The following is a 24,591-nucleotide window of genomic DNA, read 5'->3' as shown; positions in this document are numbered from 1 at the left end:
AATGGATAAGTCCACCTGCCAGTGCAGAGGACATAGGTTTGATCCCTGGTCCTGGAAGATTCCACATGCCAAGGAGCAACTAAACCCACGAGTCTCAACTTGGGCTGAGCCCAAGTGCTGCAGCTACTGAAGCCCAAGCTCCTACAGCCTGAGCTCTGTGACAAAAGAAGCCATGACAATGGGAAACCCTCGAAACGCAGTGAGGAGCGGACCCCGCTCGCTGAAACTAGAGAAAGTCTGGGCATAGCAACGAAGACTCAGCGCAGCAAAAATAAAAATAAATACATAAAAAGTAATGAGGACTCCAAAGAACTTTGGCTGATATGGATTATATCTATCCATATTTACTGTGTTAGGAATTGAAGCTGAGATATTTAAGGATTATTTATTGGTTCATTTGAAAATAATTTTTAAAAAATCAGGTTAACAGAAATCCTATATTTTAAATTGAAAACATATTTTGGGGAATTCCCTGGTAGTCCAGTGGTTAGGACTGAGTTTCCACTGCAGGGGGCACAGGTTCAATCCCTGGTCAGGGAACTGCGATCCCACAAACCTTGAGGCATGGGGGAAAAAAAAAAAAAAATCAACCAACAAACAAACCAACTGTACTTGAAAGAAAGAGAACATTTAGTAAGAAGAGGGGCAGTGTTTTACAGATTACTTTAATGTCTGGCTGGACAGAAGATAGCTGGGTCTTCTCTGCTTCTGTGCTCAGTGTTGAGATATTTTGCAGGTTGCACTGAACATTTGAGAAGGAAAGTGAAAAAGGGAGTTAAGTGTCAGCACTATGATAATCATTTTGACCCTGGGGACCTCAAGAAAGAGTGCTGGGGAGCCTCCCAAGTGGACTGCACTTTGAGAATCACCCCTTACCTTTTGGTCCTATAGGAATTAAACACAGTATCCTGGGAACTGAACATCTCTGGGGCCAGGGGACCTGGTTTGGACACAGTTCTGAGGACATGTAAGGTATTCTTTGAGCCTCAGTTTCTTCATCGCTAACATGGGGTTGGGCTTCCCGGATGGCTCAGTGGTAAAGCATCCGCCTGCTAATGCAGGAGCTGCAGGTTCGATCCCTGGGTTGAGAAGATCCCCTGGAGAAGGAAATAACAACCCACTCCTGTATTCTTGCCTGGGAAATCCTGTGTGCAGGAGAGCCTAGCGGGCTACAGTCCATGGGGTCACAAAGAGTCGGACACGACTGAGTGACTAAACAAAAAAGACAGCAACATCATGAAGTTGGTGATGATGAAAATAATAAAAATATTTCCCTCCTAAGGTTGTAGTGAGACCCATAGGAGATAACTGTCCGACTCAAACCTGGCATGTAGCATACAGCCAACATTTGCGGTGATAGTTTGGGAAGCGTCATTTTATTTTATTACCAACAGTTTTTATTCATGCAGTTAATTTCTGCAGAGGCCTATCTTATGTTGGGAAAATGGTGATGACTGAGAAGCGCCTGGCCCTACCCTCATGGGGCTCCCAGCCCAGTGGGTCAGAGTTTTAATTTGAGGGATTGCCCTTAGCACCAGGTCTCTGAGGAGCATGAGTTCATAAGATTGGGGAGGCAGGGAAAGGCTTTCTAGGGAGTGGGAACAGCATGCAAGGAGCCATGGCAAGTGGAGAGGGGAACAGCTGTGACCCAGGGGTTTGGCTCAGTTGTGTCCATTTTTGTGCCCCCAAGACGCCTCAATCCTATTGCTGGTGATAAATACGTGTGTATATCTGGTTCATCTCCCCTCCTTCCCAACCCCTCTTCTTGTATAAAGTTAGTTCCTTGATTCTGGGCTCTTTGAGGGAAGTCCCACCTGTGATCTAACTTCAGTCTCTCGTGCTGCAGATCCTCCTTTTTGCTGCGTATCCAACCACAGTGCCCCGTGGAAACCTGGGACGTCCCAGCAGAAGAGGTGCCCGGGATGGCGCGGGGTCGAGTCCAGCGCCTCCACTGTCCCCCATCCGGGGGCCGCCGCTCCGGGCCGGGTGAGTCAGCCCCCGGCGGCTCCCGCGTCATCCCGGCCGCTCCGCTCGGCGCTATTTCGGGTTCCGGGCTCTATAAATAGAGGCTAGCGGAGCTGAGCCGCTCCCCCTCCGCTCGGGCCCCCCTGCGTCCCCGGCCCCGCCGCGATAGCCGGGCCGCGCGTCACCGCGGCTAAGTTTAGAGGCGGGTGGGGACGCTGGCCGGGTCACTGCGCCCCTCGGCCACGCCTTCGCTTCCAGAGCCTTCGGTCCGGCGGCAGTCGGCCCCCCGCCCAGAGTCTCTAGGGCGGCATTAGGGGCGAGGTGTCCTTATGTTCACCATCCTCACCCTAGTCCTTTGGAGGTTCAGAGGAAAGTCGAAGTTGGGGTTAGGGGAAGGTTTGGGAATGGGGCAAGGTCTGGACTCCGAGGAGTTGCCCAGGAACTTCGGTTGGGGCTGGACTTTGAACTTGGAGTATTTGGGAAGAAGGATGGGGAAATGAATACAGTACGGACAGCTGTTAGACTCGAACTCGCAACTCTGGGAGCTGGAAAGATTCGAATTCAGGATCCGGAAGTTCAACTTGGGAACTGAAAGTAGGAATCCAACTTGGAAAATATACTGTAGAATTGAGAGCAACTTTCTCCCCTGTCAGCTAATCAGATAGGCTCAGAGTTAACCTGAACCGCGCTCCGCGGGGCCTTTGCTTCACTTCAGCGAGAGACAAACGGGTCGGGAGATGGGAAGGGACCGCCCGCCGCCTTCGCTGGGGGGTCTTACCCGAGGGTGGGTACCTGTTCCAGCGCCCCTACAGCTCAGATCTTCTTGTGGGATGCCATCGCCCCCTGGCGGAAAAGATACGAGTTGCAGGTTTCTTTGGTAATTTCCATTCTCCCTCGGGAGAAACTGAGTCCCGCCCAGGCTGGCTTCCTTCTAGAAAGCCTCTCTGCCCTTGGATTGAGAGACAAATTTTCATAGGCCATCTCCGTGTCACTGGGGCCTCAGCTCCTTCATCTGTTAAATAAACTATCGATACCTACATGCATGCTCAGTCGCTAAGTCGTGCCTGACTCTTTGCGAACCCCGTGGACTGTAGCCCGCCAGACACCTCTGTCCATGGGATTTCCCAGGCAAGAATACTGGAGTGGGGTGCCGTTTACTCTTCCAGGGGATCTTCCTCTCCAGGGGACCTTCCCAACTCAGGGATGGAATCCGTGTCCTCTGCGGTTCCTGCACTGGCAAGCAAATTCTTTAACACCAGCCCCTAAGAGGAAGGTAATTATGAGGATTTAGCTCGTAGTATGTGCTCAATCTACTTTGATAAAAGTTATCTCATTGATGGTAATATGTACATATTTTTTAATTTATAAAGTCCCTTTTCCTGAGACTGTGTGGTCTCCTCCATCATCTACTTCACATCACTTTTTTTTTTTTTTTTTAATCATCTCCAGAACATAAATGACTGTCTGGAACTCTTTTATTTGTGTTTTTTTTCTTATTGTCTGTCTCCCATGACACCATTCGCGCCACAGTACAGAGACCTGGTCTGATTTGCTGTCAGCTGTATCTCCAGTTGGGCTTCCCAGGTGGCGCTAGTGATAAAGGACCTGCCTGTCAATGCAGGAGACATAGGAGACACAGGTTCGATTCCTGGGTGGGGAAGATCCCCTGAAGGCGGGCATGGCAACCCACTCCAGTGTTCTTGCCTGGAGAATCCCATGGACAGAAGAGCCTGGTGGACAAAGGTCCATAGGATCGCAAAAAGTCGGACATGACGGAAGCGACTTAACACGCACACATCCCCAGTGCCTGTCACACAATAGATGCTTAATATGTAGTCAGTCAAGGAATGAGCGAACCATACAGCTCAAGACATGTCTCTGTGGTCTTACTGAATTCTCACAACCTCAGCAGTTACAGATGTGGAAGCAGCAGCTCCAGTAGTAAAGTCGATTGTTGGAGGACTCTGTTTCTGTTCTTTGTTCACTCAAACAATACATGGTTCAGTAGTCCCTTCTGGTTTCTGGATGCTTTGATACAGCAGTGGTCACAACAGCTTCAGCCCCTGCTTGCCCAGGTTGTGGTCAAGGATTATATTATTTTTATGACAGACCTGAATACTGCATATACCGTCTGCCAAATACAGATGTAGGCACTTTCCACATACCTCATTTCATCTTCCTAATAGTTCTGCCATTGTTATTCTCATTTTAGAGGTGAGCAAACTGACCTACCTGGAGAAACCGAGTTGCTGGCACTAGGTCACACTGCTAATAAAGAATCCTGGGGGAAAATTACGCTCAGAGATGCGATTGCTTATGACGAAAGACTTATCATCAGTGATGACCCAGAAAGAGGACCAATATCTCCTTCTTTTTTCTTTTATTTATTTATTTTTGGCTGCACTGCGTCTTCCTGGCTGCACGCGGGCTTTTCTCTAGTTGCCAGCAGTGGGGGCTATTTTTCTTGCAGAGCATGGGCTTCTCACTGCTGTGGCTTCTCTTGTGGAGCACGGGCTCCAGGCATGTGGGCTCAGTAGTTTTGTGAAAGAGCTTCGTTGCCTTGTTCTCCGCATGTGGGATCTTCCTAGACCTGGGATCCAACCCACGTCCCCTGCATTGGCAGGCAGATTCTTAAAAACTGGACCACCAGGGAAGTCTGGACCAGTGTCTTCTAACTTTACAAGAAAAATAACTAGGAACCCAGAATTTGAGATTCCATTTGTTTACCACATGAGCCATGCAACATGTGGAAGCTTAGTTCCCCAACCGGGAATTGAACCCATGCCCCCTGCATTGGGAGCTCAGAGTCTTAACCACCAGGGATGTTCCCCTAGAATTTGAGGTTGCTTTTGTGAGGGTCAAATAAAGACATTTTCAGATGAACAAGACTCAGAAATGGCCTATCTAGAACGTTCCCTGAAAGAGTTAGAAGAGAATGTACTCTAGCAAGAAGCAAATGAATTCAGAAGGAAGAAGTTTATAAAAAGTAACAGAAAATTGTTAAGGGTTGAATTGTGCCCCCCAAAAAGATAAAGTTGAGTCCTAACCTCCATTACTTCAGAATGTGACTTTATTTGGAAATAAGGTCCAATTCCTGGGTCCGGAAGACCCGCTGGAGAAGGGATAGGCTACCCACTTGAGTATTTGCGGGCTTCCCTTGTGGCTCAACTGGTAAAGAATCCGCCCGCAATGGGGGAGACCTGGTTTTGATCCCTGGGTTGGGAAGATCTCCTGGAGAAGGGAAAGGCTACCCACTCCAGTATTATGGCATAGAGAATTCTATGGACTATACAGTCCATGGGGTCGCAAAGAGTTGGACACGAGTGAGCTACTTTCACTTTCAAGGTCTTTACAGAGACAGGTTAAAATGGAGTCATTGGTGCATGCGTGCTCAGCCACTCTTTGCAACCCCATGGACTGTAGCTCACCAGGCCCCTCTGTCCATAGGATTTCCCAGGCAAGAATACTGGAGTGGGCTGCCATTTCCTTCTCCAGGGGATCTTCCCAGATCAGGGATGGAACCTGTGTCTCCTGCATTGGCAGGCAGATTCTATACCACTAAGCCACCAGGGAAGCCCAGGAATTTATGAGTCAATTATAGAAATAAAAATTAATTAGAAAAAATATTTTACAGTAGGCTCCTAACAAAAGGTGAAATCAATGGATAGAGACAATATGTTCATGGTTATGAAAAAAGATGTCAATCTTCTTGTTAATTCATCAGTCCAATGCAATTTCCATCCCAATCTCAATAGGAGTTTTCAGGGAACTAGCTAGAAAAGCAGCTACTAAAATCCATCTAGAAGAGAAAATGGACAGGAATGGTAAAGATAGATCTGAAACTGAACAGAGGTGGGAGACTCCCCTCATATGATATCAAAACATATCTAAATAAACAGCTTGGCATGGAGGCAAGAAGCAGATTTAGAGATCAATGAAGTATAATAGAAATGTCAGAGATCAACCTGTGGATATACGGGAATTTGACAGATGACAACAGTGGAATATCAAAAACCAGGGAAAAGGACTGACTTTCTCTCTCTCTCTCTCTCATTTTTTCTTTTTTAGCTGTTTGGCAGTGAGGCTTGTGGTATCTTAGTTCTCCGACCTGGGATGGAATCTGGATCCCAGCAATGAAAGCGCCAATTCCTAACCTCTGGACTGCCAGGGAATTCCCAGAACTGCCTTTTCAAATAAATGGTGTTGGGGACTTCCCTGATGGTTCAGTGGCTAAGACTCCACATTCTCAATGTAGGGGGCCCTGGATGGGGAACTAGATCTCACACAGCACAATGAAGATAGAAGATCCTGAGTTATGCAACTAAGACCCTGCACAAAGAAATAAATTTAAAATAATAATAATAAAATTAATGGTACTGGGATAACTGTCTATATCCATCATAAATTCCTACCTTAACACATGTTCAAAAATAAGTCTCATGTGGATTCAACACAGAAAGAAAATCAAAACTAGGAAAGTATTTAAAAAAATGATAGCCTATATTTATGACTTTGGGATATGCATGCCTTCATGCCAAGTCACTTCAATTGTGTCCGACTCTTTGCAACCCTATGGACCGTAGCCTGCCAGGCTTCTCTGTCCATGGGATTCTCTAGGCAAGAAAACTGGAGTGGGTTGCCATGCCCTCCTCCAGGGGATCTTCCCGACCCAGAGGATTGAACCCATGTCTCTTATGTCTCCTGCATTGGTAGGTGGGTTCTTTACCACCAGCATCACCTGGTGTGATGCTGGGTATGGCCTCTTAAACATACCAAAAGTCAGGATAGACTAGATTGATAAATAGGTGCACATAAACACTAAGAACTTCTGTGTGAGGAACATAAATAGATAAAGTTAAAATATAAAATGCAAACTAGGAGGAAATGTTTGGAATATATGTAACTGACTAACAGGATTGGAACTCATAAAGCACTCCTGCAAATTAATAGTAATAAAAAAGGCATACAACCCCATTTTAAAAATGGGCAAAGGATATGAGCAACCAAGTCACAGAAAACAAAATATTTAAGGGCAATAAACTCACGAAAAAATGTTCTCTCTTCTTAGTAATCAGAGAGTTACAAGTTGGAACAGTGTGATTCGATCTTTCAGGAAATGACTAATACTAACTCATCACCCAGGTCTCTGCTCAGATGTCCCTTCCTCTAGGAAGCTCTTCCTGGCCCTGGGGCTGGATTAGGTGTCCCTGTCCGCACCCCGCTCCCTGGCCCTCTGGGGTCTCCTATCGAGCCCTGCCCACTCTGGGTCGCCCCTGTTGAGGAACAGATCTGTCTCTCCGAATGCGTTGTGAGCTCCAGGAGAGCAGAGAGGGGCTGTCATTATCCTTGGTCACCACTGTGACACTAGCAGTGCCTCGCACAGAGCTGGGAACAAAGGAGGCACTCGGGGATCATATGTGGAATTAAAGAATGAGTGAACGGGGAAACTGAGGCCAAGTCAATGACAGAACTGGGATTCAAACCCAAGTCTGTATTGAGAGAAGGAACCTAGTTTGATATCCTGCCATCTCTTCTCCTTTAAGCCTTGCCCAGAGCCCGGGCACACTAGAGGCGTTCAATAGGGCACTGAAATCAAACGTCTTGGCAACCCAAGACGCTCAGGGCGACAGGGCGACAGCTGTCTCCAACCCAAACCTCAGGACCCTAGAGAGCTGCAGTCCTCCAGGACCATAGAGAGCTGCGCGGGGACCGCCCCTCTACACTACTCTCTTGGGGAACGTCGGGAGCGGGCTACAGGGCTAGAGAGGCCGGAAGTGCGGCGAGCCTGGGGCCGCGCTGGCCGCGGGGGCGGTGGGAAACCTCTATCTCCCTTCGGTCTTTTCCTCGCGGCCCGGAGAGGAGGTGGGTCCTCGGGGAGCTAAGACAGCCGGGCTAGGGCAAGAGGGGTCGGGGGTGGAGATTGCCGGTGGCGATTGGCAGCTGCCAATCAATCGGTACAGCGATTGAGGAGGTGGAGCGAGGGGAAGGCATCCAGGTGCGAGCCCTGGGGGCGGGGCGGACGGATGGTTGGGGACAGTGGTCGGGCCTGGCCAACGGAAGGTGGGGAACTGTGAGGGCGGGAGAAAAGAAGGTTGGGGCCCTGGAGGGCGTGGCGAGTGGAAAGTGTGGACCCGTAAGGGGCGGGGCAAGCCGGAGGTGGTGGCTGGTTGGGGCGGGGCCTTATAGAACCGAGCTCCCTCCCTGGGTGTCTGGAGCTGGACGCTATCAAGCCCTGGGATTTTTTTTTGCGGGGGGCGGGGGGCGACTGTAACTGGGGGGGGGGCGGGGTGGTGAGTTCCTGCTGGGGAATGCCGATGTCTCATTGGCTCCCAACACCACATCTTCATTTTCAGGCCCCAGAGGAGCTTGCGATGGATGAAGAGGCAGTGCAAAAGCCCGCCGGCCCACCCACAAGGAAGAAATTCCTCATTCCTATGGACGAGGGTGTGGTCCCTCCTCCTGGGGTAGGACGAGGAGATGCGGGAACCGCAGAGAGGCGTGGGGGGCTTGGTTAGGAGGAAGGGGCCTGTAGGACCTCAGTGTGGTTAGGAAATGTTGGGGCCTGGGTCACCTTGAGAAAACAGTCCTTTGACTTATGCAGGCCTCAGTTTCCCTATCTGTAAAATGTCATAGGAGGGCTAAGGCAGAGTTAGAGAACCGGCACCAAGGGGACTAGTTCTGGAACGTTTCACGTGGTCAGCACCTTGGTTCTGCAAAAGCATGAATTTATTGCTGAACTGTAAGAATTGGAAGGTTTTACGATTTTAAAATAAGTCTGCACATCTAACATTTTTTGGTAAATAAAGGATCTGGCAGCACTGAATTCTCAACCCCACAGGAACACAATTGGCTGGTGCTAAGGCTGCCACCTATGTGCTATGAAGAAAAAGAAAGTAAGCTAAGGATATAGGGTGTGATGGGAGATACTTTATATATAGAACAGTCAAGGGAGGGCTTCTTGGAGGAGATGATGCTTTTGCTGAGATGTGAAAGAGGTGAGGGAGCAAGCTTTGTGATATGGGGGTGGAAGGAACAGCCAGTGCAAAGGCCCTGAGGTCAGAGAAAACCTGATGCATTTTAGGGCAGGAAGAAGGCCAGTGGGGCTGGAGTAGAGAAAACCAGGGGGGAGGAGATAGAAAGTGAGATCCCTGAGGCTGAGGGGTAGGGACAGCTCTTTAAAAGTCTGGAGGGCTGTGGTGACAGCTTCGGCTTTTACTCTAAGGCAGGAGCCAGCTCAGGGCTCAGAGCAGAGGAGGGACATGGTCTGACTCAGTGTGGGGAGCAGACCAGGAGATAAAGGCCAATGAGGGAACTGGAGAGGAAGTGACTGCAGTGGCCCAAGGGAGAGAAGGTGGTTGGGACCAGGGTAGTAGTGGCGGAGGAGGTAGGAAGAAGTGGCTGGATTCAGACTTTGCAAGCCCACTCACATCTCTTCCCACAGGCCAAGCCTTTATTCAGATCCACACGGAGCCTGCCCACCGTGGAGACCTCACCCCCGCCAGGCCCTCAGACCTACGCTGAGTACGCCCTCTCTGGACCTCCAGGCAGGGCTGAAGCCACACGCCCTGTGGGGCCAGAACCCCTGGCAGGAGAGGCCCCCAAACCAGGAGCAAAATCCAACAGCATCATTGTGAGCCCCCGGCAGGTGAGGACGGGGATGGAGAAGTGGGACTTTGGACTTTCTGGTGGGAAATGCAAGGGCTTTCTGGTTGGCAAGGAAGGTCTGAGTTCCACCTGTTGTGCTCTCAACAGCTCCAGTCATCCATTCAGCTAGTGTGTGTGGGTTGAGGATGTCCCATGTCCTAGTCCTTTCGGGCTGTTCTAACAAATACCATAGACTAGTGGCTTAAACAGTGAACATTTATTTCTCACAGTTCTGGAGGCTGGGAAGTCCAAGATCAAGGTGCTGGCAGGTTCCATGTCTAGTGAGGACCCGCTTCCTGGTTCATAGCCAGCTGTCTTCTCACTGTGTCCTCACAGCTTCAGAAGGGGCGAGGAACTCCTGGAGTCTCTTTTATAAAAACACTAATCCCATTCATGACACTTCGCCTTCATGACCTTATCACCTGCCTTTACCTCCTAATAAAGAATCTGCCTGCAATGCAGGAGCCGCAGGTTCAATCCCTGCGCTGGAAAGATCCCCTGGAGGAGGGCAGGGCAACCCACTGTAGTATTCTTGCCTGGAGAATCCTATGGACAGAGGAGCCTGGAGGGCTACAGCTCATGGGGTCGCGCAGAATTGGACAGGACTGAAGTAACGTGGCACACAGCACGTATGATCACATTGGGGGCTAGAATTTGGCCTATGAATTTTGGGGAGACACAGACATTCAGTCCATAATGCCCCAACTCTTTTAAAAAATGATATTTATATACATATTTATTTGGGTGCACCAGATCTTAGTTGCAGCAGGTGGGATCTGGTTCCCTGACCAAAGATCGAACCCAGGCCCCCTGCTTTAGGAGCTCAAAATCTTAAACCCTGGATCACCAGGAAAGTCCTGCCCCACCTGTTCTGGTTGGGGGTGTGACTGTATTCATGCAGCTATGTCTCCTGACCCCAGTTTTGTCCATTTATTAAAAAACTATTGAACACAGGCCCGAGTTTGAGTCCTGCTCTGCCACATTGCAGCTGTGTCTTCTTGGGCAAGTGACTTAACCGCTCTGAGCCACTTATAATCCACATAGGTGGTCAGAGTTTACCTGATGCTGTTCTAGGCTCTGGGGACAGGAGATAAAGCCTCTGTCATTGACAGGGCTGGCCTTCCAGAGGGAGAGAGCAGCAGTACATGAAGATAGCAGTAAGATCCAAGAACATGAAACGATGCTCAGAATTGTGAGCCATCAGGGAGCAAAAACCACAATGAGACACCACTTATACCCACTAGGACGGCGCGAATCTAAAGGATAGACAATACCAAGGGTGGGGAGGAGCCGGAATCCCCGTACACTGCTGGTGGGAATATGAAACGGTGCGGCCACATTGGAAAACAGTCTGGTAGTTCCTCAAATGTTTAAACATAGAGTTACCATATGGCCCAGCAATTCCGCCTCTAGGATATACCTAGAGGTATATCCTAAGTATATACATTTGGGTTTTATACCCTAGGTATATACTGGGTATATACATTTGGGTTTATACTTTTCATTGATTGTGAAAATGCTGCTGTGAACATTTAGGTACCATTGTTTGTGTGGACATGTTTCCAGTTCTCTTGGGTATTTATCTAGGTGTAGATTAGCTGGGTCATGTGGCAATGCTGTGTTTAACTTTCTCAGGCACCCCCAAACTGTCTTCTAAAAGACTGCACCACTTTATGTTCCCACCCGCCATGGATGAAGATTGCATTTCTGCCATATCCTCCCCACTCATCATTGTTGGTTTTTTGGATTTTGGCCATTCTAGGAGGGTGGGAAGTGGACAGAACGATCCTTTAAAAATTCAAATCGGATCCCGCCTCTCCCTTACCCAAAGCCCTTCCACGGCTCCTGGCGTCTCAGGTCGAGATGCCCCAGGGCTGCAGACCCTTCCCACCCCAGCTTCTCTGACCACACACCACCCCTCCTCCCCCCACAAGAGCAGATCCCACACCTTCATTCGAGCCGAATTCCACGTTACTTGATGATTACATGTTCATCCCCCAGCTGCTTTTTTGGAGGGCACTGTACTGGATCTTTGTTGCTGCACACGGGCTTTCTCGAGTTGTGGGAAGTGGCGGCTACTCTCTAGTTGCGATACGCGGGCGTCCCATTCTGGTGACTTCTCTTGTTGGAGAGCGCAGGCTTGATGGTTGCAGTTGTGGCGCATGTGCTTAGCTGATACACAGCATATGGGATCTTCCCAGACCAGGGATCGAACCCACATCTCCTGCATTGGCAGGTGGATTCTTTACCACTGAGCTTCCAGGGAAGTCCCCCAAGATGCTTCTGTTTAATGTCTGTGTCCCCCACAGCGGCCGGGATCTGTGTCTTCTTGGTCAGACTTAGACACAAAGTGGGTTCTCAGATACCTATAAATAGATCGGTGCTTGACTTGCTCAGAGTATTTCCATCCTGGGCTGCAGAGTAGAGTGTGAGGGGGTATTTAGAGGGAGGCGTCTGCTCAGCAGACGCCAGGGTGGGGGGTCACAGGCACTGTGAGGAGCTTCCTCCTGAGGGCACTGGGGAGCCACAGCAGGGCTTAGAGCAGGGAAGGGCAGGTTTGTGCTTTAGGAAGAGCTGTCTGGCTCCTGTTTGGAGGGTAGCCAGGAGGGGCAGGGGACCAGGAGGAGGTGGGGTGGGAGCCGTGGCACTGGACAGGGAAGCATTTCTGGGGGATGCTTAGAAGCTCAGTGTCCCACTTGGGGGAGGGGAGGGAGAGGGAAGCCCTGGGTCTCTGGATGGTGGGGCCATCCCTGAGTTGGGGCTGGGAGGGGGAGCAGGTACGGGGGCCAGTAAGGTAGGTGTCCAGTGGGCCACAGGACACGTAAGCTGGGGCTGGGGGAGATCCAGGGACCCTTTGGTTAAGGCTGAGGGCCAGGGGCAGCTTCCCTGGTGGTTCAGTGGTAAAAAATCCACCTGCCAATGCAGGAGACGTGAGTTCCATCCCTGGGTCAGGAAGATCCCCTGGAGAAGGAATTGGCCACCCACTCCGGTATTTTTGCCTGGAAAATCCACCGGAGAAGCCAGGCTACAACTGAAGCGACTAAAGAACAGGGCCGGGGAGGAGGGGCCTAGGCCAGAGCACCTAGAACATTCCAGGCTGAGGAGGGGGGTGTCTGGGGAGAGGAGGAGAGCAGAGCTGGGGAACCCCCGGTGCTAAGCAGGAGGAGGGTGGGGAGGGGTGGAGCAGCGGTGGGAGGACGGCCCTGGGGTGGCGCTGGGTGGGGTGGTCCCAGGGCCCCCCGCTAACGGCTTTGCTCCTCCCTCCGCCCAGAGGGGCAACCCAGTGCTGAGGTTCGTGCGCAACGTGCCCTGGGAGTTCGGGGACGTGCTCCCCGACTACGTGCTGGGCCAGAGCACCTGTGCCCTCTTCCTCAGGTGAGTGCTCTGGGTGTTCTGGGCTGTTGGGAGTGGGGAGACCTCCGGGCAGGCCCTGTCACCTCTGGGCCTCTGTGTGACCCTGTGGAGAAGGCAGGGATCTTGGCCCGCAAGTGACCAGAATGAGAGCTGAGGTCCCGGGTCCGAGGGAGGAGAGGCTGGGGGCCCGAACTCCTGCATCTGAGGGAGGAGGGGGCCTCATGTTGTGGACCCTCAGATTGGAGCCAAGGTTTCTGTATCCTTCACCAGTTAAACAAGTTTCCACCCTCCACTCCTGGGGGCCCTTCTCCGGACAGAGCCAGACGGGAAGTTAAACTTCTTAAGTTCCTGTCCTCCCTGTGGGATATGGAGCTGGTGGCTGCTGGGCAGAGACGCCCCTTTGTTCCTGGGTGGCAAAGCTGTCCCACCCCTCCCTGCCAGCACCCTCAGAGGCCAAAGCAGGCAGCCCTGGGGGCGGGTAGGTGGGCCCTGCTTCCCCAGACCAGCTGTGCAGTGCCCCGTGACCCTAACCCCCCGGGAACGAATGGTCTCTAGGGTCTCCTGTGCTCCACCCGAAACCCAGAGGTCTTCTCTTCCTTGGTGAAGAATCCGGGGGTCCACCCTTCCAGGGAGCCAGAGCCAGGCAGCCCTCACTGCCAGTCCCCACTGTGATCCCTTCTTGAAGGGTGACCTTGGGCAAGTCACTGAACCTCTCTGAGCCTCAGACCCTGGCAAGCCTGTCTGCCTCATTCTCCAAGCCCTCCAGCCAGAGGGAAGGAGGGCGTCTGGGGTGTCTCAGCCAGAGACCTCCCAACCCCTCTCTCTCTCCCCCCACCTCACAGCCTCCGCTACCACAACCTCCACCCAGACTACATCCACCAGCGGCTGCAGAGCCTAGGGAAGAACTATGCCCTGCGGGTCCTGCTCGTCCAGGTGGACGTGGTAAGCAGGGGTCACTCCCCCGGGCCTCAGTGTCCCCATCTGTGAAATGGGGAGCCTTGGACCTCCTGGTGGCCAGGTGGGTGTTGAGTCCTTTCCAAGGAGGAACACAAGTCGGAACCTCAGTGGGGAGTTTCTTGCATCTGAGCTGCAACCTGTGTTGGCGAGGAGTTGGGGTGGTCAGATTACCTATCTCCTCCTTCCGCACGCACCACCCCCTCTTCAACCAGGCCCAGCCCTCTGCCACCTAAATACTTCTTGAACCTGTTTCTTTCTGTCTGTCCTTGCAGCCCCACCCTGATCCAGGCCCTTGCTTCTCCTGCCTGGGTCTCTGCCCCAGCCTCTTCTCATCTCGTGGCCTCCAGCTTTGCTCCTTTGCAAGCGGAGGGCTCTTTAAGCACACAGATCTGAGGTCCAAACCCCCCATAGCCCCCCAGTGCCCTCTGTGAAGCCCTGCATGACCCAATCCCTGCCCTACTCTCCCAGCTCATCTCTCAGCTTCCAAAGATCAGCCTTTCATTTCACATCTTCCATCTCATAGCAGTGAATTTTATTTCCTCAAGCCCTTTCTCCCTTCCCTTCGTTTGCACACTGTTCCCATCTGAAATTCCCTTTTCCACTGTCCTTTGTTACCCTCACTGCTCATCCTCCTTCAGGTCCCAGCTCAGATGTCCCCTCCTCCAGGAAGCTCTCCCTGATCCTCCAGGTACGACAGATGCTCCTCTGGCTTCTCCACTTCAGCCCTGGGCACTCTGGGTCATCACTGTCTAGGGATGGGTCTGTCCCCCTCGTCAGACTGTGAGTCCCCAGAAGGCAGAGTCAGAGCTGGCCTGGTCACTGCTGGGTCCTGGGACTGCCCCGCCCAGGTCAGGCACCCCATTGGAGAATAGGGAGCATCAGTTGAGTGAAAGGCTCTTGGCTTCCTAAGGTGCTCAGCTTTTAAGACTCTTTAACTCCTTGCTTTCTCCAAGATCCCTCATTCTGGTTTTCTTCTCTCAGAAAGATCCTCAGCAGGCCCTCAAGGAGCTGGCTAAGATGTGTGTCCTGGCCGACTGCACCCTGATCCTGGCCTGGAGGTGAGACGGAGGCTCCCCCTCAGGTCAGGTTCCATCCCGAGAGTTCTCCCCGCTTCCACCCCCAAACCTTCCTTTGTCCTCCCAGGAATGCCCTGTGTGAGCCTGGTCCAGTCAATTTCTTTTTTAAAATATTTTGTTTATTTTTGGCTGTGCTGGGTCTTCGTTGCTGTGCACGGGCTTTCTCTACTTGCAGCGATGGAGCGAGCAGGGGCGGCTCGCTAGCTGTGGCGCGTGGGCCTCTCACTGCGGTGGCTTCTCTTGCTGTGAGCACGGGCTCGTGAGCTCACAGGCTCAGTAGTTGTGGCACACAGGCTTAGTCGCCCTGAGACACGTGGGATCTTCGTTCCCCGACCAGGTATCAAATCCACGGCCCCTGCATTGATAGGCGGATTCTTAACCACTGGACCACCAGGAAAGTCCCTGGGCTTCAATTTCTTTACCTGTAAAACAGGGTCTTCATGTCTTTCTTACAGTTGTAGGCACAAAAGAAGGTGACATAGATCAAATTCCCAGGACCATGCTAGGTACTTATGAGTTAGACGTTAAACCTGGCTGAACAATTAATTCCAAGTCTAGGTTTATAAAAACCATTTTGCTTGGTTCTCCACAGGGAAAAGAGATCCCTTCCTCACACCATAATCAGAACGAAATCTTGATGATTACAGACACAAAAAGAAAAACTACAGTAACAGTATAAGAAATCATATATATACATATATATATATATACACACACAAACACACACACACACACATATATATATATATATATATATATGAATATGACTTCCCTGGTGGCTCAGCTGGTAAAGAATCCACCTGCAATGCAGGAAACCCTGGTTCAATCCCTGGGTTGGGAAGATCCCCTGGAGAAGGGAACAGCTACCCACTCCAGTGTTCTGGCCTGGAGAACTCCATGGACTGTATATAGTTCATGCAGTCACAAAGAGTTGGACATGACTGAGCGACTTTGACGTTCATATATATATATAATGTTCTTGTTCTGGGAAAGTCTTTCAAAGCAATACTGAAAACCCAAAAGCCATAAAGGAAAAGGCTGGCTGATTTGAAAAAATTAAAATTTTGAACTGCTGGATAGTAAGAGATACTCTAGACAAAGTTAAAAGACAAGTGATGCACTAAGAGGAGATACTTGCTATAAGTGACAAAAAGACTTAAGATCCCTAATTTACTTTTGCTTTTTTAAGGAAACTTTATTTATGTGTTTGTTTTTGGCTGTCCTGGGTCTTCGTTGCTGTTCACAGACTTTCTCTAGTTGTGGCGAGCAGTGGCTTCTCTTGTTGCGGAGCACAGGCTCCAGGGTGCCCGGGTTTCAGTAGCTGCGGCTCACAGGCCCTTCGGTAGTTGCATTTCCTGGGCTCTAGAGTTCAGGCTCAGTAGTTGTGGTGCTCAGGCTTAGTTGCTCCGAGGCAGGTGGAATCTTCCTGGACCAGGGATCTAACCTGTGTCCCCTGCATTGGCAGACGGATTCTTATCCACTGTGCCACCAGGGATGTCGTAAGATCCCTAATTTATATGTTTACATGTAAATGTTATATTTATACAGTTCAAAATATTTAAATGTTTATATTCACAGGAATGTATTTAAACATGTATTATGTATTTATATATAGAAAGGACCTCCTACAGATCGGTAAGAAAAATAGCCCAGGAGCTCCCTGGTGGCCTAGTGGTGAGGGGGTCCTGGTCTTTCACTGCGGTGGCCTGGGTTCAGTCCCTGGTTGAGGAACTGAAATGCTGCAAGCCATGCAGTGCTGCCAAAAAAAAAGCCTGATTTTAAGTCTAAAGCATGTTGTCAAGAAGATATGAAAAAACTGTCAGCCAAGCAGCTTGTCAGGAAATGTCAATTTTCGAAGAACGAGGTGTTATTTTTCACCCATTAATTTGGTGAAAACGTCAAGAAACAGGCACCTGCATGCTTGGTTAGCAGGAGACCTGACTGGTGATTAAAGCAGAAAACAGCCATACTCTTTAACGCAGCTCTTCACCCTGTGAGCCTCCTTCACCCCTCAGGTTTAGCTCAGTTCTGACACTCTCTTCCTGGAGGTAAGGTCGGATCCCCCAGGTTATGGCTCTTACAGCTGCCCCATCCCACGCACGCTGCGGGCGCCAGTCGCAAGCCCAGGCAATCACCTGTGCTGTGAACAGCGGCTGCAGGTCAAGACCTCTAATGACCCTTCCTCAGGTTTGATTATTTTACTAGCACGGCTCTCAGGACTCTGGGAAACACTTACATTTACCAGTCCATTACAGGATACACTAAAGGATACAAAGAGGTACACAGGGCAAGGTCTGCGAGGGTCCTGAGCACAGGAGCTTCTGTCCCCAGGGAGCTGGGAGTGTGTCACCCTCCCGGTGTGGATGTGTTTGCCAGCCTGGAAGCTCCCTCAGTCCCAGGATTAGTGTTGAGATTCTATGGCGGCTTCTCACATAGGCATGATCACTTATTAACTCCATTTCCAGCCCCTCTCCCCTCTGGAGGATCGGGGGTGGGGTGGGAAATTCCAAGCTTCTAATGCTGGCTTGGACTTTCCAGTCACCAGCCCCCCATCTAGGAGCCACCCAAGGTCACCTCTGTGGAACAGAAGAAGCCCTTGGTGATCTTATCACTTGGGAATTTATGGGGGTTTGGAGCGCTGTGTCAGAAACAGGGACAGAGACCAGTATATATTTTCTGTTAGCTCGTAGAGGCCTTTTCAGACTGGCTTCTGTGGTTTCTCCATGTCTTTTTTTTTTTTTTTTTAATTCATTTGTCTGTATGGGATCTTAGTTATGGCATGCAGGTTCTTTTAGTTGAAGCATGTGGGATAATTAGTTCAGGATGCAAACTCTTAGTTGTATGTGAGATCTAGTTCCCTGATCAGTGATCAAAACCTGGGGCCCCTGCATTGGGAGTGTGGAGTCTTAGCCACTGGACCACCAGGGAAGTTCCCCTCCACGTCTTTTCACATCTTGGTAGTTCATTTGCTATCTCTTTACTACTGACTGTCTGAATCCACATTCTTTTTCAGCTGCGTAGTATTCTACCTGTAGCCCTGTATTGGTGGACACTTGGCTGATTCCCAGGGTTTTGCTGTTACAGGAACACTCCCACTACTGCCCCCAACCCCAGGGATGGGTTTTGAGGCCAAAGGGTAAACGTACTTGTCATTCTGTGCCCTCCCTAGGGGTGTGTTACTGCTATACTTTTTGACTACTTAGAAAAGTGCATTTATGTATTAGTTATATATAAAAACAGAAGCAAGTATGAAAAATTGCTCTCTCTTTACTGTGGGAAGTAGCACAGTGGAGTGTGGGGAGCCCGGCTGTGTGATCTTGGGCAAGTGACTTAACCCCACTGTCTGTTTCCCCCTCCATTGTCATGGATTGCAAATAGCTGCCTTACAAGATCTCTCAAGAGAGCCCAGAAGCTTCTGAAGATAAAGGGCTTTGGACAGTGCCTGGAATGCAGCTAGGCCCCCACCCGGGGAATATTTCCCATGTCTTTACATCCAAACTAGGGAATATTTGGGACCCATTAAGTAAATGGGGTCGAGGGACTTACCTGGTGCTTCAGTGGCTGAGACTCCGTGTTCCCAAGGCAGGGGCCCAGGTTCGATCCCTGAACTAGTCAGGGATCTAAATACCACCTGCTGCAACTGAAGATCCTGCCTGCTGCAACTAAGACCCGGCACAGCCAAATGAGGACATAACTGTTTTTTAAAAAGTAAATGGGGTCGCGCTCTGTCTTCCGATGTGGAAGAATGTCCTGATTGTACTGGGGAACAAAAGTGAAAGTGAGAAGTGGACACAGCATGTCCTGACCAAATGATTAAGAACAATAACAGTCCCCTCTGCGCCTAGAGCAAAAGCAACAAAGCCCACAGAAAGACACAGAATTAGAAAAATGAGTTTTCTTTTGAGAATATAAATCAGTGTTTAATCAACAAACATTGTCCTCTAGCTAGACTTTGAAGGCTAAGAAAATGCCTCAAGACAGACACTTGAGGAAAAAGGCCAGCTTTTTCCTGGTGTGAATAAACTTGAGTTCCTCTATTACGCACACAGACAGGCCCGTTTCGTGATTTAGTTGTTTCAGCTACTTTTGAGACAGTTAATTACACGTCAGAAAAACCCAGTGCCTAATGGAAACATGAATGGTGACTGTGAGGTTAGTTGCAGCAGTCAGCTTCTAGAACTTTCCTTTTGAAGGTGCACTGCATATAAAACCTCCCTCCCAGAATAGCTAACATTTCGCAACTAGGCTTCTAAGTGCCAGGCATGTCACTTAGGAGTGTGGACTTGTTTAATTGTCATTAGCATCCACCCCTCTTCCGTAGTGGCTGTCGGTAAAGAATATGCCTGCAATGCAGAGACCGGGGTTCAATCCCTGGGTCAGGAAGATTCCCTGGAGAAGAGTATGGCAACTCACTCCAGTATTCTTGCCTAGAGAATCCCATGGACAGAGGAGCCTAGTGGGCTACAGTCCATAGAGTGGGAAAGAGTCGGAAATGACTGAGCGATTCTAACACTTAGAACTTAGCATCCACCCCACTTGACAGGTGAGGCAACCAAGGTCCAGAGAGATGAAAATTGTTGGCCCAGGGTAACTCAGGTGGGAAGTGGGGCCTGAACCCCACTGGTCAGGCTCCCAAACTGTTGCCCTTAGCCACACGTCTTAGAAAAGACCTGTCAAAATGCGCCTGCCCAGCAGGGTTACCACCAGGGGACATTCAGGCAAAGTTGAGAACATTCATTTTGCTATATGAGTTTGGAATTCTAGCATCGGCAAATGAAATTAATGTAAAACATGACTTCCCTGCCCTCTTCCCCTGACCTGAATGTCTCACCCCAGCCCCGAGGAGGCCGGGCGGTACCTGGAGACCTACAAGGCCTACGAGCAGAAGCCAGCCGATCTCCTGATGGAGAAACTGGAGCAGGACTTTGTTTCCCGGGTGAGGCACCCTCCCCTCCCTGCCTGGGCCTCCCCCCAGCTCCTTCTGGGGTTCTGAGCTGCAGTCCTGATCTGAAGTCACACCTCTCCCCCCCACCCAACCCCACCCTCAGCTTCCAATCACTTCTGCCCCAACAGCAGCTAGCAGGGTCTTCCTAAGCCTGCTTTCTTCAGCTCAAAACCCTTGGGTGGGGACTTCCCTGCTGGTCCAGTGGCTAAGCCTCCGAGCTCCCAATGGCAGAGATCCTGGGTTCAATCCTGGTCAGGGAACTAGATCCCACACGCCACAGCTAAGAGTTTGAGAGCCACAACTAAACCTCCTGCATGACACAACACTTGGCACAGCCAAATAAATAAATATCAAGCAAATAAACAAACACCAAAACCGTCCCATGGCTCCCCGGTGCCCTCACCACACTCTCCAAGGTCCTGCCTGTTTGACCCGGCAGCCCCATCTAGCCCCTGCCTCCTCATTCGGTCACTGCTGTGTCCATCCTGTTCCTTTGTGGATTAGTTGCCTGGTCTGGTCTTTCCCCTGTCTCAGCTCCAATGCTTCTTTCTCCAGGAAGTCTTCCGGGATCCCCAGATCAGGTCAAGTGCCCGCACTGGGCTCCCTCAGCCCTGCCTGTCTGGGTCACTGTGTCTGGAACTGATCTGCCTCTCACAGTGGACTAGGAACTCCAGGAGGGCAGGCTTGGTTTGTCTAAGACCTGCTGGGTGCCCAGCACCACCAGACACTCAGGGAGTGCTCAGAGAATATTTGCTGAATGGACTGAACTGGGGTTCCAACGATAGGGTAATGGAGGATGCCCCCAGCCACCCTTGTGCAGGGTGTTGTGAGAACCCCCATTTGCTTGAAAACGTAGGCCCAGAGAGGTCAGTTCCTATGTCCAGGGTCTCACAGGGAGAAGGCAGTGGGGCCTGGTTTTGAACTCCGGTCCAACTTCAGAGCCTACAGTCTTCCCCAGGGCAGAACCAGCTCAAGATAAATGACTTTTATCTTCTCATCCCATGACCAGCACCCTCTCAGCGAGTTGGGGATCACTCTGAGATGACCTTTTAATCATCAAAACACATAATCAAAAAACACACCCCCAAAGCATTACTGAGCGCTTCCTGCATGCAGAGCAGCCTAGGGATACAGCAGTGACCCAGTGCTGCCCTCACAGGCTCAGTCTTGTTTTTCTTTCTTCTCCTACCTCTGCCCTCCTCTCTCCTTTCCCTACAGGTGACTGAATGTCTGACCACCGTCAAATCAGTCAACAAAACGGACAGTCAGACCCTCCTGACTACTTTTGGGGTGAGGAACAATTCCCTTGTGCCAGTTGACATTTCTACACACTTTGCTTTTCGAGGAAGCTGCCCACCTATTTCCTTCTACCTCCCAGTCCCCTCTCCTCATCCTTCCTGCCTCCCCCGGTCCCTGCAGGATCTCCCTGTCCTCCAGGAATATTGTACCCCCACCAAGCAGCTGGGGGCAGGGGAGGTTTTGGGTTCACCTCCCCTGACCGCTAGCTCCTACCTTCCTCAGTCTCTGGAACAGCTCATCGCTGCATCCCGGGAAGATCTGTCTTTGTGCCCAGGCCTGGGACCCCAGAAGGTAAGGAAATGGGGAAATGGGCTTGAGGGGCTAAGGGCAGGAGGGAGCCCCAAAGAAATGGGACCTCAGATTCCAAAGTTCTGAGGTTTCAGAAGGCCCAGAGAGGGTGGGGACCAGCCCAACCTCACACAGCCAGTCTGGGATAGAATTTAGATTGGGCTGCTTCTCACCTCACCCCCAGAGTGTCACCTCCAGGAGAAAAAGAACCAGAAGCCCACTCCGATGTATCAAACAAATGGCTCATTTAATGACCGGTTCCTTTTCTTCCTCCCCCCTCTCCAGGCCCGAAGGCTGTTTGATGTCTTCCACGAGCCCTTCTTGAAAGTGCCCCACTGACCCCAGATGCCAAGGAGGTCCTCGGTGTAATAATAAAGCACTTTTTTTTCTGGCCCAGACTCTGGCTGGTGTACTGGTGTGGTCAGTGGGAGGGGGGTTCTCTGCTCTCGCTTTCTGATGGCCCAGGTGGCCACCTTCAGCTTGTCTGAGTTGCAGTCATCGGTTTCCCCGGTGGACACTTACACGGGATCCTGCTGCGGCTTCTTCTTCCGCTTCCTCTCCTGTCCCATGGGAGCCACCTGCCCAGACTCGGGATTCAGCAGGGGCTCTGGCATCTCCTCCTGGGATGCTGTCTCGGGCACCTGGCTTTTTTGGCCCTGCTTTTTCCTCTTCTTAGTGGATGCTGGATCTGCCCTGGCCTCAGGCTGCCCCTCATCTGGCAGCTCAGGCTCCATCATCTCGCCTTGGGGGTCAGTCATCTCAGTCCCGGGCTCTGTCGCTAGATGCCCTCTTTCTTTCTTCTTCTTCTTCTTCTTGATGGATGCTAGAGCTGCCTGAGGCTCAGCAGCACCTGGCAGCTCGGGCTCCATCCTCTCTGCCTGTGGCTCCACCACTTCTGTCCCTGTCTCCATCATCACATTTTGCTGTTTCTCTTTCTTCCTTCTCTTTTTGGGGGATCCCAGAGCTGCCTCAGCCTGTGGCTCCACATCAGGTGGCAGTTCGGGCTCCATCACCTCCCCTGCAAGCTCCAGAGGCTTCACCTCTGGCTCTGTCGCCTCCAGCCCTGGCTCCCTCATCCCTTTGTACCTCTTTTCCTTTTTCTTCTTTGAGGACGGCAGTGGGATGGCTTCCTCCTGTGGCTCCGTCTTCACCTGCAGCTGAGACTCAGCCGTCGTCCCCTCCACCGGCTCCATCTCTCCTGGCTCCTTCTGCTGCTTTCTCTTTTTTCTGGGGGACAGGACTGTCTCTTCCAGAGGCTCCCTCTTAACCATGAGTTCTAGCTCCTCCACCATCTTTTCTTTGGATTCTGGCATCCCTGTTTCTGGCTCGACCATTTCTACAAACTCTTTGGGCTTCTTTTTCTTTTTCTTGGTGGTGGATGGGGACAGTGCTCCCGGAGGCTCCAACATCTCAGCAACGGGCTCTGTTGCCAATGGCTCTGTCACCTCTAGTTCTTTCAGCTGCTGCTTTTTTTTCTTTCTCCCCACATGCAGCTCTGGGGACCCCAAAGCTGTGTCCACCTCCAGGGCCCCATGCTCATTCACTGCCTCCTGAGGAACTGAGGCTTCTGGCAAGTGTCTTCTCTTTTTCCTCTTCCCTAAGGCCAAGACTGACCCAGGCCCTGTGACTGGCGGGCTGCCTCCGAAGGCACAGAACCGAGGCCTCAGGCCAGGGGGGATCTGTGGTGGGGGACTTGTGGGAATGGACTGCAGCAGAGTCCCTGTCAGGGATTCCTGGGGACCCTCAAAGATCCTCAGGCTGCCCTGGGGTGCCGGGGCACAGGTGAGTCCCCCTCCTGCCTCCGCTGAGGGGGCCAGCAGGGTTGCTTCTCCTCCAGCTCCCGGGCCACTGCTGCTGAGAACCCGGTAGCGGTGCCGCTTGCCTGCCAACTTGCCCTTCACAATCTGGGAGCCAGAGAGAGGCACGAGTCGCCCATTGAGGCTGAAAGTTGAAAAGAGGAGGGCAGAAGCTTGATCAGATTCTTTTGGTGGGACAGGGGACAGCAGTTGAGATGCAGCATTTCTGGGTTCCCCAGGAAAGGCCCTTTAAGTACCCCACCTCGTTCAGCCACTGGGGTGAGAAATGTTCCCGGGAGTTGGCATGGGACCTCTTACCAGTCTGGAGCGAAGTCTACAGGGGCCTGGATGAGCCACAGCTCTGTATCTGGGCCGGTCAATGCCTCCAAAGAGAAGCGACTGTGTTCTGAGGCTGGGGGCGTCGCAGTAAAGTTGGGGGGACAAGAAAACCGAGCAGCACCTGCAGAAGGGGAACTGGTCATTTGTGCCGGTCCAGTCCTCCAGGGCGCCTATCAGTCTACTGGTCTCAACTTCTTGAGCGCCCCAATCCTCTTACCACGGCTTTCCTCTCTCCTGTCTGTTCCCCAGAGGCGCGCCTATATCCGCCATCCCAACTCTAGTTCTCCCCACCAGTATCCCCCTCACCCCGACTCTCAAATATCCTCTATCTGAATGCCTCCCCGTCCCCACTATCCCCCGGGGGATACACTCGCCGCTTCGTCAGATTCTTTTAGTGAGACGGGGGGCAGCAGCTGAGAAGAGGCATTTCTGGGTTCCCCAGGAAAACCCTTCTAGACTTCCTCCAGGTTTAGCCACTGGGGTGAGAAGCATGGTCCGGTCTCAGAGGATGTCTCTTTTTTCCGTCCGAACGCTCTAGGGGGCCCCTTTATCCTCCCGCCGGCCAACTCTCTGCACCCTGTCGGCCCGCCGTGAAGCAACTCACCGCCGGACGGGGTCCCCGCCATCCCGGGACCCATGCCTCAGGTAGACCAAGCAACTCAGGCCCCGCCGCCGACCACGTGGAACCACGGGGGTGGGACCTCGTATGGGAGCGTCCATGTGGCACGGGAGCGCGGGAGGTGTCGCTCGGAGCTCTCTCTCTCTCTCTCTCTCTGAGCATAACTAGGGGAAATTTCCACTTGTACACAGCCGCGAAGCGAGAAAAGTCATCTTTTACTGAAAGTCTACTCCAAAAAGCAGCTGATTCGCTGTCTGGGGCGTGGGGAGGAGTTAGAGCCGCACAAGGTCCCGGCGGGTATCCCCACAG

At 51.5% G+C, this 24,591-nt stretch overlaps 2 protein-coding genes and 1 long non-coding RNA gene across 4 annotated transcripts; 1 reads left to right on the top strand and 2 right to left on the bottom strand.

Moving 5' to 3' along the window:
• Positions 1-576: 576 nt before the first annotated feature.
• On the bottom strand, positions 577-1,897 carry LOC133051463 (uncharacterized). Its single transcript, XR_009691887.1, has 3 exons — positions 1,815-1,897; positions 877-1,097; positions 577-742 (listed from the first exon to the last, which is right to left on the bottom strand). It is a non-coding gene; the product is annotated as an uncharacterized LOC133051463 (long non-coding RNA).
• Positions 1,898-7,671: 5,774 nt separating this feature from the next.
• ERCC1 (ERCC excision repair 1, endonuclease non-catalytic subunit) lies at positions 7,672-21,921 on the top strand. 2 transcript variants are annotated; one of them, XM_061139602.1, is made up of 10 exons: positions 7,672-7,827; positions 8,319-8,429; positions 9,407-9,610; positions 12,881-12,984; positions 13,806-13,905; positions 14,902-14,978; positions 19,833-19,932; positions 21,160-21,231; positions 21,463-21,531; positions 21,814-21,921. In XM_061139602.1, the coding sequence occupies exons 2-10, from the start codon at positions 8,337-8,339 to the stop codon at positions 21,865-21,867; spliced, it is 873 nt and encodes a 290-aa protein (XP_060995585.1). In that variant the 5' UTR covers positions 7,672-7,827; positions 8,319-8,336; the 3' UTR covers positions 21,868-21,921. The 2 variants fall into 2 exon arrangements, with proteins under 2 accessions (XP_060995585.1, XP_060995586.1); XM_061139603.1 differs by lacking the exon at positions 7,672-7,827 and adding an exon at positions 7,854-7,960.
• POLR1G (RNA polymerase I subunit G) lies at positions 21,757-24,495 on the bottom strand. The gene is made up of 3 exons (XM_061139601.1): positions 24,268-24,495; positions 23,643-23,784; positions 21,757-23,469 (listed from the first exon to the last, which is right to left on the bottom strand). The coding sequence occupies exons 1-3, from the start codon at positions 24,299-24,301 to the stop codon at positions 22,047-22,049; spliced, it is 1,599 nt and encodes a 532-aa protein (XP_060995584.1). The 5' UTR covers positions 24,302-24,495; the 3' UTR covers positions 21,757-22,046.
• Between the last annotated feature and the right edge of the window lie 96 nt (positions 24,496-24,591).

This window comes from Dama dama, chromosome 4, assembly GCF_033118175.1.
Source record: "Dama dama isolate Ldn47 chromosome 4, ASM3311817v1, whole genome shotgun sequence".
Classification (NCBI taxonomy): Eukaryota; Metazoa; Chordata; class Mammalia; order Artiodactyla; family Cervidae; genus Dama; species Dama dama.
This window is presented reverse-complemented; position numbering and strand designations above follow the sequence as displayed.